The sequence below is a fragment of the Choloepus didactylus genome, chromosome 1 (genome assembly GCF_015220235.1).
Source record: "Choloepus didactylus isolate mChoDid1 chromosome 1, mChoDid1.pri, whole genome shotgun sequence".
Classification (NCBI taxonomy): Eukaryota; Metazoa; Chordata; class Mammalia; order Pilosa; family Megalonychidae; genus Choloepus; species Choloepus didactylus.
The window spans coordinates 113,173,543-113,188,195 of NC_051307.1; the positions used below are offsets into that span (position 1 = coordinate 113,173,543).

Below are 14,653 nucleotides of genomic sequence, written 5' to 3' on the forward strand. Positions count from 1 at the left end.
TCACTATATTGTGGAGGGGAATAAGCAGGATGTTTTATAAAAATTTATATAGGCTGTATAATAATAACCCTTGAAGGGAAAGTCAATACAATTTTAATACCTCTTTAAGATGCCTTTACATGTTTTCCTATAGTTTTGTTTTAAAATGCCTGCAGCATTAATTCTCAAAGTGGGAGAGTTATACACTTCCCAAGACTTTTCAAACATTTTGAAATCTCCCTACAAATTTAAGGACTTCTGTGTATAATGAAAGATTTTGCTTATGTGTATTGCTCTTGTACAGGTGTGAGATTTATTGTTCTTCTAAGTATATAGGGAGAAATTGACTGTATTTTTTAAAAAGCTGCTTTCATTCTAGATATGAAAAAGTTATCTGCCTGAAGATGTTCATCACATTATTTATGATAGCAAAGGATTCAAAACACCCTTTGAGCAATAAAAGAACTGGTAGAGTAAATAATGGGATATCCATTGAACAAAATTAAAATAAAAAATTTTAAGTAAGTTTTGTAAAAAAGATGAAAAAGTGCTTATAATGCAATGTAGAGTATAAGATAGGCTATAAAATTCTGTATACATTGTGATTGCATTTTAAATGTCTTATACATTTTAACTGATTATCTCAGAGCAGTGAACACATTGTGGGGTCTTAGTTTGGGTTTGTTTTCCCTAATCCCTAAATTTCCTATAATTTTACTAATAACTTTGACTTTTTATTTATACAAGCTCACTCCATTTTGTGCATCTTGAGATTCCTTATTGTAAACTTTGGACTACTTAGCTACATTTCTGAGTTATTTTTCTATCCCTTTTCCTCTCAACCATATAATTTTATATACTTATCTTTTGCTTTGAAGATATTTAATATCAAAATATCTCAGAAAGTCAAAGGTTTCCATAGAAATGGATCACAAAAGAGAAAAAAATACTGAAAGAGTTTGGAAATAATGACAGAGGAACTTTTGACCCAAAAGTTTCAGGAGAGTTCCAATGAAGAGATGCATGTGATTCTTTTCCCTTTTATATGACTCACATCTGAGTGGGTCATTCTGCATAAAGGGATCTATCAAAGGTAAACAAACCAACAGAAGCACAGGAGTGATTCTGCTTCATCTCTCAATATTGACATCAGTTGTTTTTTGTAGGCATGGCAGTTCCTCGGGATAACCCAGGCAGAGAATGAAAATGAACAAGCAGCTATTGTCGCCCTCCAGAGGTAGATGAAGCTAAGTGCAAAATCATGGGCCTGGTGGACACTTGTTTTAGACTTCTTGTATTTTAGACTTGCCGTTTTGACCTTTTTCTAGGTCATTGTAAAGAACTGAGCCAGGAAAAGTGCTGAGATACCACATATCACTTACACTTAGCTCTGGAAAAAAAGACTTATGTGAAAAAATAATTGTCCTAAATTGCAGTGTTATACCATCTACAAATCAATTGCTATTCATTGATACCACATAAAGTCAATGTCAAAAATAGTCATAAAATTGACTCACTGAATAAATAGTTCCTTTTTAACTTCTAGACTTCTGCAGCATCTTAAGGTTTTCTTCAGCAAAAAAAAATACTCAAAATAATTTCGATGTCATTTTAGTTCCTTGTGTCTATAGAGAGTTTCCTGAGATGGTTTCAGCAACCTGAAAGTAAAACCCTCAACCCCCAACAAAAGGTCTAGACTAGTTTTGGGGGGAATGGTGGAGGAGGTAGCATCACATCTTACTTGACGAGAGCTCGTATTCAAACCCTGGGAAAAATAGCCCCCACCAAGCAGACTTCCACTCTCCCTGCTTGCAAGTACCTTTAATACAGTGCTTCAGGAAGAGATTGTAAGTATCAAGTCATATGCTGTGTGTGTATCCCAGGGCCTTGGAACTTAGAATCTAAGAATTCTAGATCCTTGAAATTCTAAACCTTTGCAGTCCAAGAATCCTAGATCTCAGAATTCTGCTGCAATCTGATGATGTAATGGTGTCTGCGATGTTGTCTGGTTTCGAGAGCCATTTCCTGTAGATGAAATAATTGAACAGGGAAGGTCAAGATCACACAGCTAATATGTAACAGAGACAGGACGAGAACCCACATCTCCTGACTCCAAATCTGGAACTCTCTGGGTCAGCTGTTTTTAACCTCGCATACACGTGCACCATAGAATCTTTTTTTTTTTTTAATGCCCAGGCACATCCCTAGGGATTCTGAATTTATTAGCCAAGGATGGGGACCAAGCATTAGTATTTTTAAACACACCACCCACCCACCCCACCACAACCCAAGTATCAGATGTTAAGTTTCTGGGAGATTGGGACCACCATAGAGAGATTTAAAGCGCTGTCTACTGCTTGCCACTCTAAGTGTTATCCATGGACCAGCATCATCATCCTCACCGGGGAGCTGGTCAGACCTGCACAACCTCATCCCCAGCCCAGGCCTACTGTATCAGACTCAGCATTTCACAAGATCCCCAGATGATTTCCATGCACATATAAGTTTCAGAAACTCTGGAACAGACTAGTGGAATAGCATAAAGGGAAGCAGCAGCAGCCTGTGCCTTCTGCAAGCCCACATCAGTAGTCTGGAAACACGGGAATTTTCTTCTCCCTTGCAAAATAGTTCATTATACAATCTTTCACCTCTGGATGGCCAAATCTGTTCAAATCAGTGTGCTATGGCTATAGGGTACATTTAATATATTGCTAATAGAGCAGAATTAAAATAATGATAGGCCCTATTTCTCATTAAATAAACTAACCATTAATGAGCTATGTGCATGGATTAGCCATACTTCCTCCAGTTTTAAAATCGTTAATTAACATGACCTAAAGTGGCAGTCATCAGGATGAGTTTTAGCTATCTTAAAAACATGTGCAGGTCTTAATTTCCATGTGAATAAATATGGTGTTTTTCAGGGACTTGACATAAATAAAATGTAGCATGCTTTTGTACTGTTTAATTAATAAAGACCTCAAGTTTTCTAAAAAACTGTTAGACACTGATTCAAAAAAAAAAATCTGAAATTGACTCTTTTTTTGTTTTTTTTGGGGGGGGGTTTGTTTTGTTTTGTTTTGTTTTGCCTTCTTCCAGGTGCTTAGAATTACAACCCAACAACTTGAAAGCTTTGATGGCTTTAGCTGTGAGTTACACTAACACTGGCCACCAGCAGGATGCCTGTGAAGCACTGAAAAATTGGATTAAGCAAAATCCAAAGTACAAATATCTTGTGAAGAGCAAGAAGGGATCTCCAGGCCTCACTCGGGGGATGTCTAAGTCCCCAGTTGACAGGTATCCTGTTCATAATACTCTAGCCGGCAGGCCTCTCCTACATCAGTTATTACCTTAGGCATAATTAATGAGCCTCACATCCACCCCCACAACCCTAGTCACTCCAGAATGATTTGTAGGACAGCATTCTGCTACCAGTGCAGCTCCAATTAAACAGATTGATCACTTGACATCAGAGTCAACCGTTTGATATATGATCTTCATTATGGACACTCACAGACATTTATCTTGAGAACCATAATTTAAAACCAACTGCTTTGGACATATAATTCACCTAAAGTAAATTATAATGAACAACAATGCTCCATGTTTTTTAAAGTCTGAACATTAGGTATGGGGCAAAATGGATCTTCTAGGAACTTCATTTCTATTAGCAATAAATCACAAGGTTAAATGATTTCCCAGTGAAGCCTTGGGACACACAGCCATGGGGAGTTTCACATCAATGTTCGTTGGGTCACTGGAATTCTCCTGTGAAGACCTTACTTAGCACAGCCTGTACCTGTGTATGACAAAATATTTCATGAAGATCAGTAGGTATCTTTTAGCATTTTGTATTAACAAGAGGCTAAGTTATTTTTAGCAAGATTTTTCTGGTCTGTAATGAAGAGACTGACTCCTTAGAATAGAGAACTTGATGGTTAAATCATTCCTTTTCAAACTATTTGTCTTAAAAATCTGATTTTTGCCTTGTAGCTCTGTTCTGGAAGGAGTGAAGGAACTATATCTGGAAGCTGCCCACCAAAATGGAGATATGATCGACCCAGACCTGCAGACAGGCCTAGGGGTGTTGTTCCACCTGAGCGGAGAATTTAACAGAGCAATAGATGCATTTAATGCCGCCTTAACTGTTCGGCCAGAGGTAAGTGGCCACAAGAAACCATGAAGTTCTCTGCTAAAATAAGTTTTCAAAGGCTACACTTCTCTATTTCCATGCCTCCAATGGTTTAAAACGATTCGTATCAATATGCTACTTTGGCTGTTAATGTTTAAATGCCCAAAATAGAAACATTAATTGCATGACAGCATCAAATGGTGGCTGGTTTTCTTTTTTGAAGAATCAGAGTCATGTCACAAGGTTGTCCATAAATTGTTCTAAAGTCACCACATCATGGTTCCTGCCCACGAGCACGGGACAAAATTTTAGCCATCTGCCATCTCCTGCAGAGAAGTATGGGCCTGCTTTGTCACGGTGGCTTGTTCTGGGTGTTAGAGTCTAATTTTGTCCTCAGGACTATTCTTTATGGAACCGTCTCGGAGCGACCTTAGCAAATGGAGACCGCAGCGAGGAAGCCGTGGAGGCCTACACGAGGGCACTGGAGATTCAGCCCGGCTTCATTCGGTCCAGATACAATTTGGGAATAAGCTGCATCAATCTGGGTGCCTACAGGTGAAGTATGGCGACAGGCTGAGAGCTGAGAGCCACACTCAGGGGTGAGGCTGAATAACCTGGAAGGTTGCAAGGGTGGGACTGTCAGCCAGCTCCTGAGGCCTTTTTGAGTAGGAGCCCGGGCTTCAGTGGTTAGCAATCTCTAGAGCTGAAATCACGTGGGATCTTTTCCAAGTGTAGACTCCCCCAGAGGTTTTGCTTTGGGCAGCTTGGATGAGGGCAAATTATCTGGATTTTTAAACCCCAAGGACAATAATTTGAGGAAAATACCAGTTCAACCTGTCATTTCCAAGGTAAGTGGGGGTAGGGGTGGTGGGAAACCATGATAGGAGGCAGAGGAAGGGCTGGCAAAAGGATTTCAGAAAGTACCAGGGCCAGTTTTTGGCAAAACACAACCAGGAATTCAAATTTTCTAAAACTAATTCACCAATAAATTTAGTAAAAAAAAAGACAGAGAGAGAAAAGGTCTTTCTCATTCTCTTGTCATTTGTCTTTACCATTCAGGTCTATATCCTTTCTCTCTTTCCCCCATTAACTGCAACCTTAAATGACCTTTGGGATATTGAAAGTATGAGTGATGCTTTTTCTTTTTCCTTTTTTACTTCTCTTTTCTATTTTTTAAATAAACAGGTACTGCTTTCATAATTTGAAAAAAAGGAACTAAATGTTAGCTTTAAACCCCTACAAAACACTGTTAACCCTGTCTCATTCTCAGAAAGAGCCAGGCTTTCAGGCAAGCTTGGGTTCAAGTAACAGTTCTGCCATCTATTGGTTTTTTGAGCCTAGGTGCGTAACTCCGAGCTGCAATTTCTTCACCTAAATACCAAAAATAAATGAGTAATAATATCTACCTTGCAGGGTTATTGTGCAGATTAACTGTAATTGCCTAATACAGAGCAGATGCTCAAGAGCTAGTAGCCATTTATTATTATTATTATCAGCGTCAATATCATTATTACAATTATTTATTTAGATAAATCATCAGAGAGCTAAATTGCATTGTTTCGACATCTAAAAAATTGGTGTTTCTAAACTGCATTTGGGCATTGTGCCATTGGCAAATATTGAGGACTTAGAAACTAGTTTTTACATCTTTACTGAAAGGATTTTATAAAGAATATTAATCACTGGATTGCACTATATCCTCATTAAGAGGTTCTTTCTCAGGTCAGAACCAGGAAAAACTGAGTGACTCTAGAGCAACTGATTTTTTTTAATTTATGGACACCATGAAATGTGCCCCTACAGAGGCCCCCTTACACCATCTGTGCAAATGCTTAGCCAAATCCTTGCTGTCTCCCTGCCCAACAACTGTACAACCTCTGATGAAGTCTACTTTGTGCACTAATGTCATTCCTGACTTCATCTGATTTTCCTGACCGGGTTTTCTCTTTTATTCACTTATTTTCTAGGGTGTTGTCTATATATATTTTATAAGACACCATAGGTCATTTTTTTTTTTTTGAACAAGGGGAGATATAAATAAATGCATATATTCATATAGAGATAGTGAATTCAATTAAAAGAGGCTTTTATAAAGTTTCTGGATGAGTTTTTCTTAATTGTAACTTGGTGTAGAAAACAGTACTTGACATGGAAGTATAATACTTTCTTGACATTCACAGATGTAAAATTCAGCAGGGCAACTATTACAGGAGGTCAAGAAGATCTACAACATGTCGAACTGGGTACCTCTGTTGAAGCATAAATTAAAGACCTCAAGCAGAAAGTCTACTGTAGAGGAGCAAGTCGGTTTTAGGGCTGTCACATAAAATACAGGATGTCCAGTTAAAGTTGAGTTGCAGTTAAACAACAAATAGGTTTTAAGTATAAGTATATCCTAAATACTGCATGGCACATACTTATACTAAAAATTAGTAATTGTCTATCTGAAATTTGAATTTAACCGGGCAACTTGCATTTTAATTTGCTAAATCTTGCAACTTTGATCAATTAGCTACTTCCCCGCATCTGTATTCGGTTTTGTGGTTCTTTTGTTGCCATGTAGATGTGGGAAATATTGTGAAGTGATAAGCATTTTGTGTTTTTTTTCCTGAGGAAAAAAGACCATCAAGTGAGACATAAGCCTTAAATTAATCCTGAAAAGGAGTTTAACTTGAGGCATAAGTGTGTGCTTAGGAAATAACAATGCTCAATAGAGATGTAGCTCAGAAGAAAGCCAGAAGCTGGTACAAATACTTCCACATCCACAACAGTGTTGGAACCCCTCGCTCAAGAACTGCAGATGTCTATGTATGTAGCCATAGCACTTGCTATTTGTCATCTCGCATTTTCTTCAAATAGTCAAAGACAACCCCTGTCTTCCTGCTGCGTACAATTGAAAGAAGGAAAGAAAACTTTGGCATGTATAGCTTAAAATGTTATTCCTTTGTCAGGAGGAGCTCCAGAGTAGAACTTAGACAAATGGATCTTCCTTATCAAAAGTGAGGACCCCTTTTTAATGATGAAAGAAATTTCATAGACCAAGCTTCATCCCCTTTGATAACAATATATTTAATATTAGTGTAATGAGGGAAAGATACCATAAAGTGAGTAATGCTTTTAAATGAATGTGTTTTTTTATTATTCATGATAATATACACAATGAAAAAGTCAAATAACATCTCGGTATTATTATTAAAATAATTTTGACCTCACTAATCCTTGGGCATCCCCAGACCACACTTAATGTAAGAGTTTTCACATTAATTGACTCAACAGCACTTCACAACAAGCACAAAATGTTGTATATAAGTCAAGGTTGGGCTCAGAAGGAAGAATTAAGAGATTCCGGACAAACCAAGATAAAGTAACTATGTGAAAATACACTTCCCAAACTGCAAGCATATTGCAAAACAGGTTCTTTGAGATTTTTGTCCGTGGTTTGAAAGTGACACTGAAGCTTGGAGAAGTTAAGCAATTTGCCTGTCTGCATGACTGGGATTCAGGTCCAGGTGCTTTGATAATAAACTCAACTCCACCCCAGCTGCTTCCTATATTTCTGTCTCAGAAGGACAAGTTAGACCGCTTTCTTGCTGAGTAGGGCCATATTCTTCCTTTTAAACCTGAGTTATAGAAATCACATCTGCAATGGATGAAATCTTCAAATCATTTCTGGAGCATGGGAAGACTGAATGCCTTGAGTTAGCAATGTTTTTGATATTACTCTTCCTGTCCCACATGACATTCCTAAAATAGAAATTTGCTTTTAATCTCTCTGATCTCATTATATTGAACCATTATTTTTCACAAAAGAGTAATGACACAATCAGATAACTGCTCATCCGATCATCCAAAGAACCATAGATTTAGGATTTTAGACTGTTAGGATAACAAACTGTTGGTGTTTTTTTTTTTAAGTTACTAATGCTGAAATGTGTTGCATTTTAAAATATGTTTTTCTACCCCCTTAGAGAAGCAGTCAGCAATTTTCTCACTGCCCTCAGTTTGCAAAGAAAGAGCAGAAATCAACAGCAAGTTCCACATCCTGCAATCTCTGGGAACATCTGGGCTGCTCTGAGAATTGCACTCTCGCTGATGGACCAACCAGAACTCTTTCAGGCGGCTAATCTCGGTGACCTGGATGTCCTTCTAAGAGCTTTTAACTTGGATGCTTGAAAGAAGAGAAAATAAAAAATAAAAAGCCCTCATATGTGTAATTATACTGAGAAATGCAAAACTATTTTATTATGAATTTCAGAAAGGATAAATCAGATGTTCAAAAGGCCATGGTGGTATAACTCAAGGGAATTCCTACAGACAATGCCCAGTTTCTGTCCACATCCAAAAGCACAAAATGTTGTATTTAAGTCAAGGTTGGGCTCGAAAGAAGAATTGAGAGGCTCAAGACAAACCAAGATAAAATAATTGTGTGAGAATATGCTTCACAAGTTGCAAGCATATTGCAAAACAGGCTCTTTGAGATTTTTGTCCCTGGTTGCAGCTAAGGAACTTGTTGCTGGAACACTTAGAGAAAGCACTGCCTCAGATCAGGGAAGTCTGACTGCTTCTGAACTCTCCCCTGAAACTCCCCCTTTTCCAGAATTGAACATAGTATATGGGCCATTGGTGCATGCACACATATATGAACTCTTGACTAAAAAGAGGCATTGCTTAAGTCTGTTCCAATTTTAACTTTTATTGTAGTCCTTTGATTCCAGAGAGGGAGCTTTGCTGGCAAAAGCAGTTTTTGCACTAGACATTTTTGCTGTTCCCAATCAAAACTTTTCTGGGACTGTATATATGCACTTTAATATCTTATTTATGCCTTGCTGGAGTTTTGTTTTGTTGCTCCAATTTTTAACTTGGGAGTGAAAGATTTGAGAACTCAGCCTTGTTAGATCAACAGACCAAATAAAAATTCCCGAAAATAGTTTTTCATAATGTGGAGTTTGCAGGAGAGTTTTTTAAAAAGCAGATATGGCATAAGGTATAAATATGTCAAACACAAATCTTCTTACGTGCTTTTGGGACTGTATGAACTTAAGTAAGAAGACAAGATACTATCTCTTCAAGCATTCTCTGCAGGAAGAAATTTTGATGATATCGTGATTTCTATTGAGTTCACATTATCTTGCCTGAAGTGTCATATTTTACTGGCTTTCTAACTGCCCTGCATAGTAATGTTCCTTTTAAACTGTTAATATTTTAAATGGTATTTCTTAAGAGGGGTAAATGCATTTTCCTAAAAATTGTGTTTTCTTAGTTCCATAATAATCTGCACTGCACATCCATTTGCATTCTAAGTGGTAGAAAATATTTTCTAACTGAATGTCACTAAATGTTTGATATGAAAGATGCAACCTTTGGCTCTTAGGCTGAACATTATCAAGTGTCAAGAATTTTCTGTTAGCGGTGGTGTTTTATTTAATTGGTTGCATTCCACTTAGTTCTTCAGAGTCTTTTGTGTGCGTTTGGGGCATGGTGATTGTTTTGCATACCACTTTTTAAAGAATTAGGAGAACTGTCTGCAAAATGCTAACCAAAATATAATTTTACCAATATCAGTTCTAGTAAGTTGCCCCATTCTTCACCTTATCTCCTTCCTTCCAGAAATTTCCCCAGAGCATTCTGAGCTCAACTTTTTTTTTTTTCCCCATGTTTTTTGGTTAGTGATACTTGTTTCAACTCATGCTTATAGTTACCCAAATAAAACAAGCATTTGGGTCAACACAGTTTAATTGATCAGGAAATTAGCTTCTCCTGGGGGGGGGGGGGGCCTCGTGCTGAGAAATTGAACTCGAGGTCAGGAAGAAATCCTCTCCCATTACCTTAAAAGTCCCTGTAACTAAGGAGTGGGTTGGGAGAGGGGCCTCAAGTTAACATGAAACCAGGAGACCTTGAGGCTCATATGAGAAAACACCTATTCTAGTTTATAAAGACAAAGAGTTGAGGGCACTTTGTGAGATGCCAGGTTTTAGCATTCATTGTCAGACGTCCCTTGGGCAGCAGGAAGCAGGGTCATTAAAAGCAAAGTAACTTCAAACTCCAAGGAGCTGTCTTAGGGGAGAGTAGACAGTTTTCCATTCCCACCATTATTTGGTGATTTGCAGAGCATTCAGTAGGACTTTCTCTGATATATCTAGTGCCCATCAGAACCAAGATTTTCAAAGATCATCATCCTTCAGGAAGTCCAGAATTATTGCCCAAGAGGAAAAGAGTTGCATTTTCAATGGTATTTTTTTTTAATTAAGTAAAAGCAGTTACCAAAAAGTGAGCAAAAGTTTGCAGAAATCAGAGTACCACTGAAAATCAAGTGAGACTCTAGAACAGACTTTATTTTATACATCACTTTTAAAAAATGTATTCACATAATGTTTTCAGAACTGTTTTTGGCATCTCATCCTTGTGGTGTGAAATTGTCAATTAAGTTGTTCCCTGTTCTTGAAAGGGTAAGGTGTTCTTGGTTCCCTTCTGAGGCTACTGTAACGCTGGGAATGCTTTGCATCTCTCTTTTTCTTGTACTTCTGAGTAACTGCCTAAGAGCCCTTTGATGATATTACTCTTTTTAGAATGGCACAGTTGTGACTTTCAGGGACTAACTTCAATAGATTGGATGAAAATGCAGAGAAAGCCATTGATCGTTGGTGAGTTTCCAAATGTGGCATAATTATTTCTAATAGGCTATGTGCTGCTGTACCATAGTGATAAAGAGAAAGAGGCGAAGGGAGGGAGAGGAACAGGAGAAACAGAAAAAAAAATCCGTTACTGGGTCAATCATATTGATTCGTCATTCCCTTTGCTTCCTCCCAAGATCATATACCATGGCTCCTGAAAGAAAGGCAAATCTTGTCCTCCAGGCAGGCAACTTCAGTAGAAAACTATGACCTGTGATTTCTCAGTCTATCTGAATCTCTACTAGAATGGCACCTTGGTGATAGATGCCTGGGTAGGAACACCCAGGACACACTCGCTTTCAGAGTTTCAAGCACCTGTCCTTGCTCTTTTCTGTAAAGAGAACTATTATTCTGAATCTTGGGCCCGTGTCTAGATACTGGCAACAGATAAATCTGTCTGGATATTCTTCATATACAAGCAAGACTTGAACACGATTGGAGCTAGACCCACTTATAACAGGAGCTCCCAAATTCTTTGCCATAAGCTTGGGAGCCCCTTGGGAGTACCTTGGGAATAGAGAGAAAGGAAGACAGTCCTTTTGTGTCCTTCCCTCTTTTGCCTGTGAATCAGTTCCTCAAGACTGCACTCTACCTTAAGTTAGTTGCTGTTATTGTTTTATACCTTGAAATGCTTCCAGAAGCATTTTAGAAACAGGGTATTCTGAAGGCTCCATTTGTGTGCCAGCTTTTTGAGGCTTCCTATTTTAGAAATTATTACACATGTGATTTCAACATGGCAAAAAAATTTCAAATTCATTCCCTATCCTGATTTTACTGCACAATTTCCCTGTCAACTCAGTATTTATAGAAGTGGTTGAAATTAAACTGTTTTGAACTAAGAAGTAGATACATATATTTTTAAAGAATGTTCATAGATGAACTCTGACATAAGGTGTGTAAAAAGGCAATTTTTAAAAAGTAAAACATATAACCTCAGGTACAAAAATATTGCATGCATTAGTACTTGCAAATCTGCCTACTCAAATATTAACCAAAGCATGCAAGATAACTTACTGAATGTAAATTTACCAAGTGCATGATTAACTCTCATAGGTTAGCTTATTTTTTCTTGCTTCGGAATAAGGAAGCATTTACGTGAACTTTGTGTTACAGTTCTTATATTTGCTTTTAATATCCTGCCCTTGAGAGTGTTTTCACATTATCACACTGAACTTTACAGATGTTCAAACATCTGGTTTATGCAGTGTTTCAGCCAGTGCCAAATGAATCCTCTGAAGAACCAAGTACTTAGACTTCCAAACACTTTTTAAAAAAACAGGCCACTGAGGCATAACAGATCCAAAACAGAAGCAAACAAAATTCATGTGTCTGAATGCTAGTAAATGAAATCCTGTTGATTGCCTCAGCACATAAAGTTTCCGGTTCTAAATTCTCAGTAGTGCATTTTGAAAATTTTTTAAAAGTTTGGGAATAAAGTATAAATACTGATATTTTAAATAATATGGGAGAAGTTGGAGTCATTTCAAGCACAGGAAAATTATCATAAGGCAAAGTGGCAAAGGGCCTCAGTCACCATAAATGGCATGTCCTTTAGTGGGGTTTGTGGGGTGTCAAGCACTACCCTCTACACAGACCTATTTATAGTATTCATTCCCTATAGTATAGAATAGTAGGTGGGCTCCTTGGGTTCATGTCTCTTGAGAAACTAGACTTGATCAATATATTTAAAAACACTGAAATTTGGTGGTGTTGAGGTGATTTCACGGCCACTCAAAAACAACTCGGAAGCTCTCTCACTGCCTTTTTCTGTAATCCTGGTTTTATGAGAAAACACAGGCAAGGAGAAAAATGGAGAGAGCAAAGCTCAGTAAGACGGTGGGGTTTTATGTCAGTAAAACACACACACACAACGCAGACAAATCCACATCACCTCAAGGACAGAATTCCCCAAACACAAAGCAACGGGCACGAAACACCCTGAGTTGGGGGGTATGGGGGGCAGGGCATTAAACACTTAAGAAAAATAGGAAATGAAAGGGAGGCTTAAAATCTCAAGTGGTATTTTGCTTTGACTAGTTTCCCCTACTGCATCCTAGGTAGGAATACCACAGGAACACATACTGGAAGCAAGTGTCCCAGTCTCAAAACTGTTTTCTCAGGACCTTCTTTACAAAAGAAAACTTAATTTGAAATGTTGCACTGTCTTAGTAAACCTTGACAGACTCAGTGGAACATTTTTTGAAAACTGCATTCAAAATAATATTAAGACAAAAAAAAAGGCAATTCTTTGGTCAACAGTACAATGTGTTTAGTCTTCTTCTCTTTAAATTTCTTGGGGAGGAAAAAGGTATGACACAAGGACTGAGGGATTTACACGCTCAATGAGCTAATTTGGGTATTTGGCATTTTCACTGAGATATATAAATTTTTCACATGGATACCATGAAAGGTTTGTTTCACATGAGAAATGGGTTCATGATTGAATATGTTATCAGTAGTAAAAGGAAACATAGCAAGCGTAAATTTTTACCAACTTCCTTTCATTTTCCCCCTGTATCATCTAACCCAAAGCCCCTTCAATTTTCATTGCCCAAATTTGTTTATATTGGTTGAAAAGAACCTGATTAATTTAGTAAATTTTCTACAAACTATAACAAGCATTTACTATTTAGAAAAGACATTTCTATGTATTTTGTATATCTATGAATATTGCATACCTAATCTATTCTAAAAATATTGTTTTGAAACGTTCTGTGATGCTTCCTTATCATGCTCAATATTGTTGAAAATCTTTGGATTTCATTTTTAAGCTGAAATAGATAAAGAAAAAATTAACTTTAAATGTTTACATTGAGTTTCTAAACTAATACCGACCTAAATTAAGTGACCTATGGTAAACTAATGGCAATTGGGGGTAAAGCTTATTGGCATAGGAGGTGATACACTTTATCTGTATTTAATGAAATATTATGTACCATCACAACTCTGTTGGGTATTAAGGCTTCATCTTAATATTTCCCTGCATTGCTCTTTTAAATAAAATTACTACCATAAAAATAACCTACATATATATGTGTTTAATTTACTGAGTTGGCTTATAATTTGCAAAGTACCAAGATTAAGGTAGTATTTTGTATTATTATTGGAAGCATGCCTTCCCTTTTTCACATTATTAAATTGTATTTATATTTGTGCAATTTTAAACTATGTTTTCAAATAAACTTTGTCTGTGGCTTCACGGTCTTTTCAAGAATCTTTCAGAATGGGATTTGGGGATCAGAATTGCTTCAAATCAAATAGAATCCAATTTGTACTACTGGTTAAAAGGTCCTTTATTGAATATCATTACATAGGTAGTGAGAGATTTTGCATGAGGTATCTGGAAATCAGGAATGCATTTTTAGACATAAAACAAAACTTTAAAATCTTCCTCTTTTGTTAATTTTTTAACTAAAATACTATTTAACCTGAAATTGAATTTTGTGATTTTTAGAATAAATGCATTAAAATATATTTCAGTTTTAGGTTCTTCTTTTTTGGAGGGGGGCTGTCAGTCAGTAAATATTTGAGCACCTACAATATGCAGGTACAGTTCTAGGTGTGGGACACAGTGGTGAGTAAATCAAATAAAAAGTGTCCTTGAAGAGCTTAGATTTTGATGAGGGGAGACTGACAAACACCGAATGTCTTGTCCTGAGAAGTACTAGAAGAATAAGACATAACAAAGTACAGTGATAGTGATTGGGTGGTGCCTTTATGTGTAAGTGGGAAAGGTTTCTCTTAGGGAGGTGGTGACATTTGGGCTGAGATTCGTATGACAAGATTTGTATGGCAAGTGGAGATGGGAGAGAAGCATTCCCGGCAGAACAAACAGCCAGCAGAAGATTCCAAGCAGGATGAGCTTGGTGTG

The 14,653-nt window shown here is 37.3% G+C and overlaps 1 protein-coding gene across 17 annotated transcripts in view; it reads left to right on the forward strand.

Moving 5' to 3' along the window:
• Positions 1-13,981, forward strand: part of PEX5L (peroxisomal biogenesis factor 5 like) — a 238,399-nt gene extending 224,418 nt beyond the window's left edge. For all 17 annotated transcript variants that reach the window (XM_037839987.1, XM_037839993.1, XM_037840031.1 and 14 more), the window contains 5 exons: positions 1,146-1,216; positions 3,079-3,276; positions 3,973-4,138; positions 4,509-4,666; positions 8,080-13,981. In XM_037839987.1, coding sequence (XP_037695915.1) covers positions 1,146-1,216; positions 3,079-3,276; positions 3,973-4,138; positions 4,509-4,666; positions 8,080-8,284 — 798 coding nt within the window. In that variant the 3' untranslated portion in view covers positions 8,285-13,981. The remainder of the gene's footprint in view (positions 1-1,145; positions 1,217-3,078; positions 3,277-3,972; positions 4,139-4,508; positions 4,667-8,079) is intronic.
• Positions 13,982-14,653: the final 672 nt, after the last annotated feature.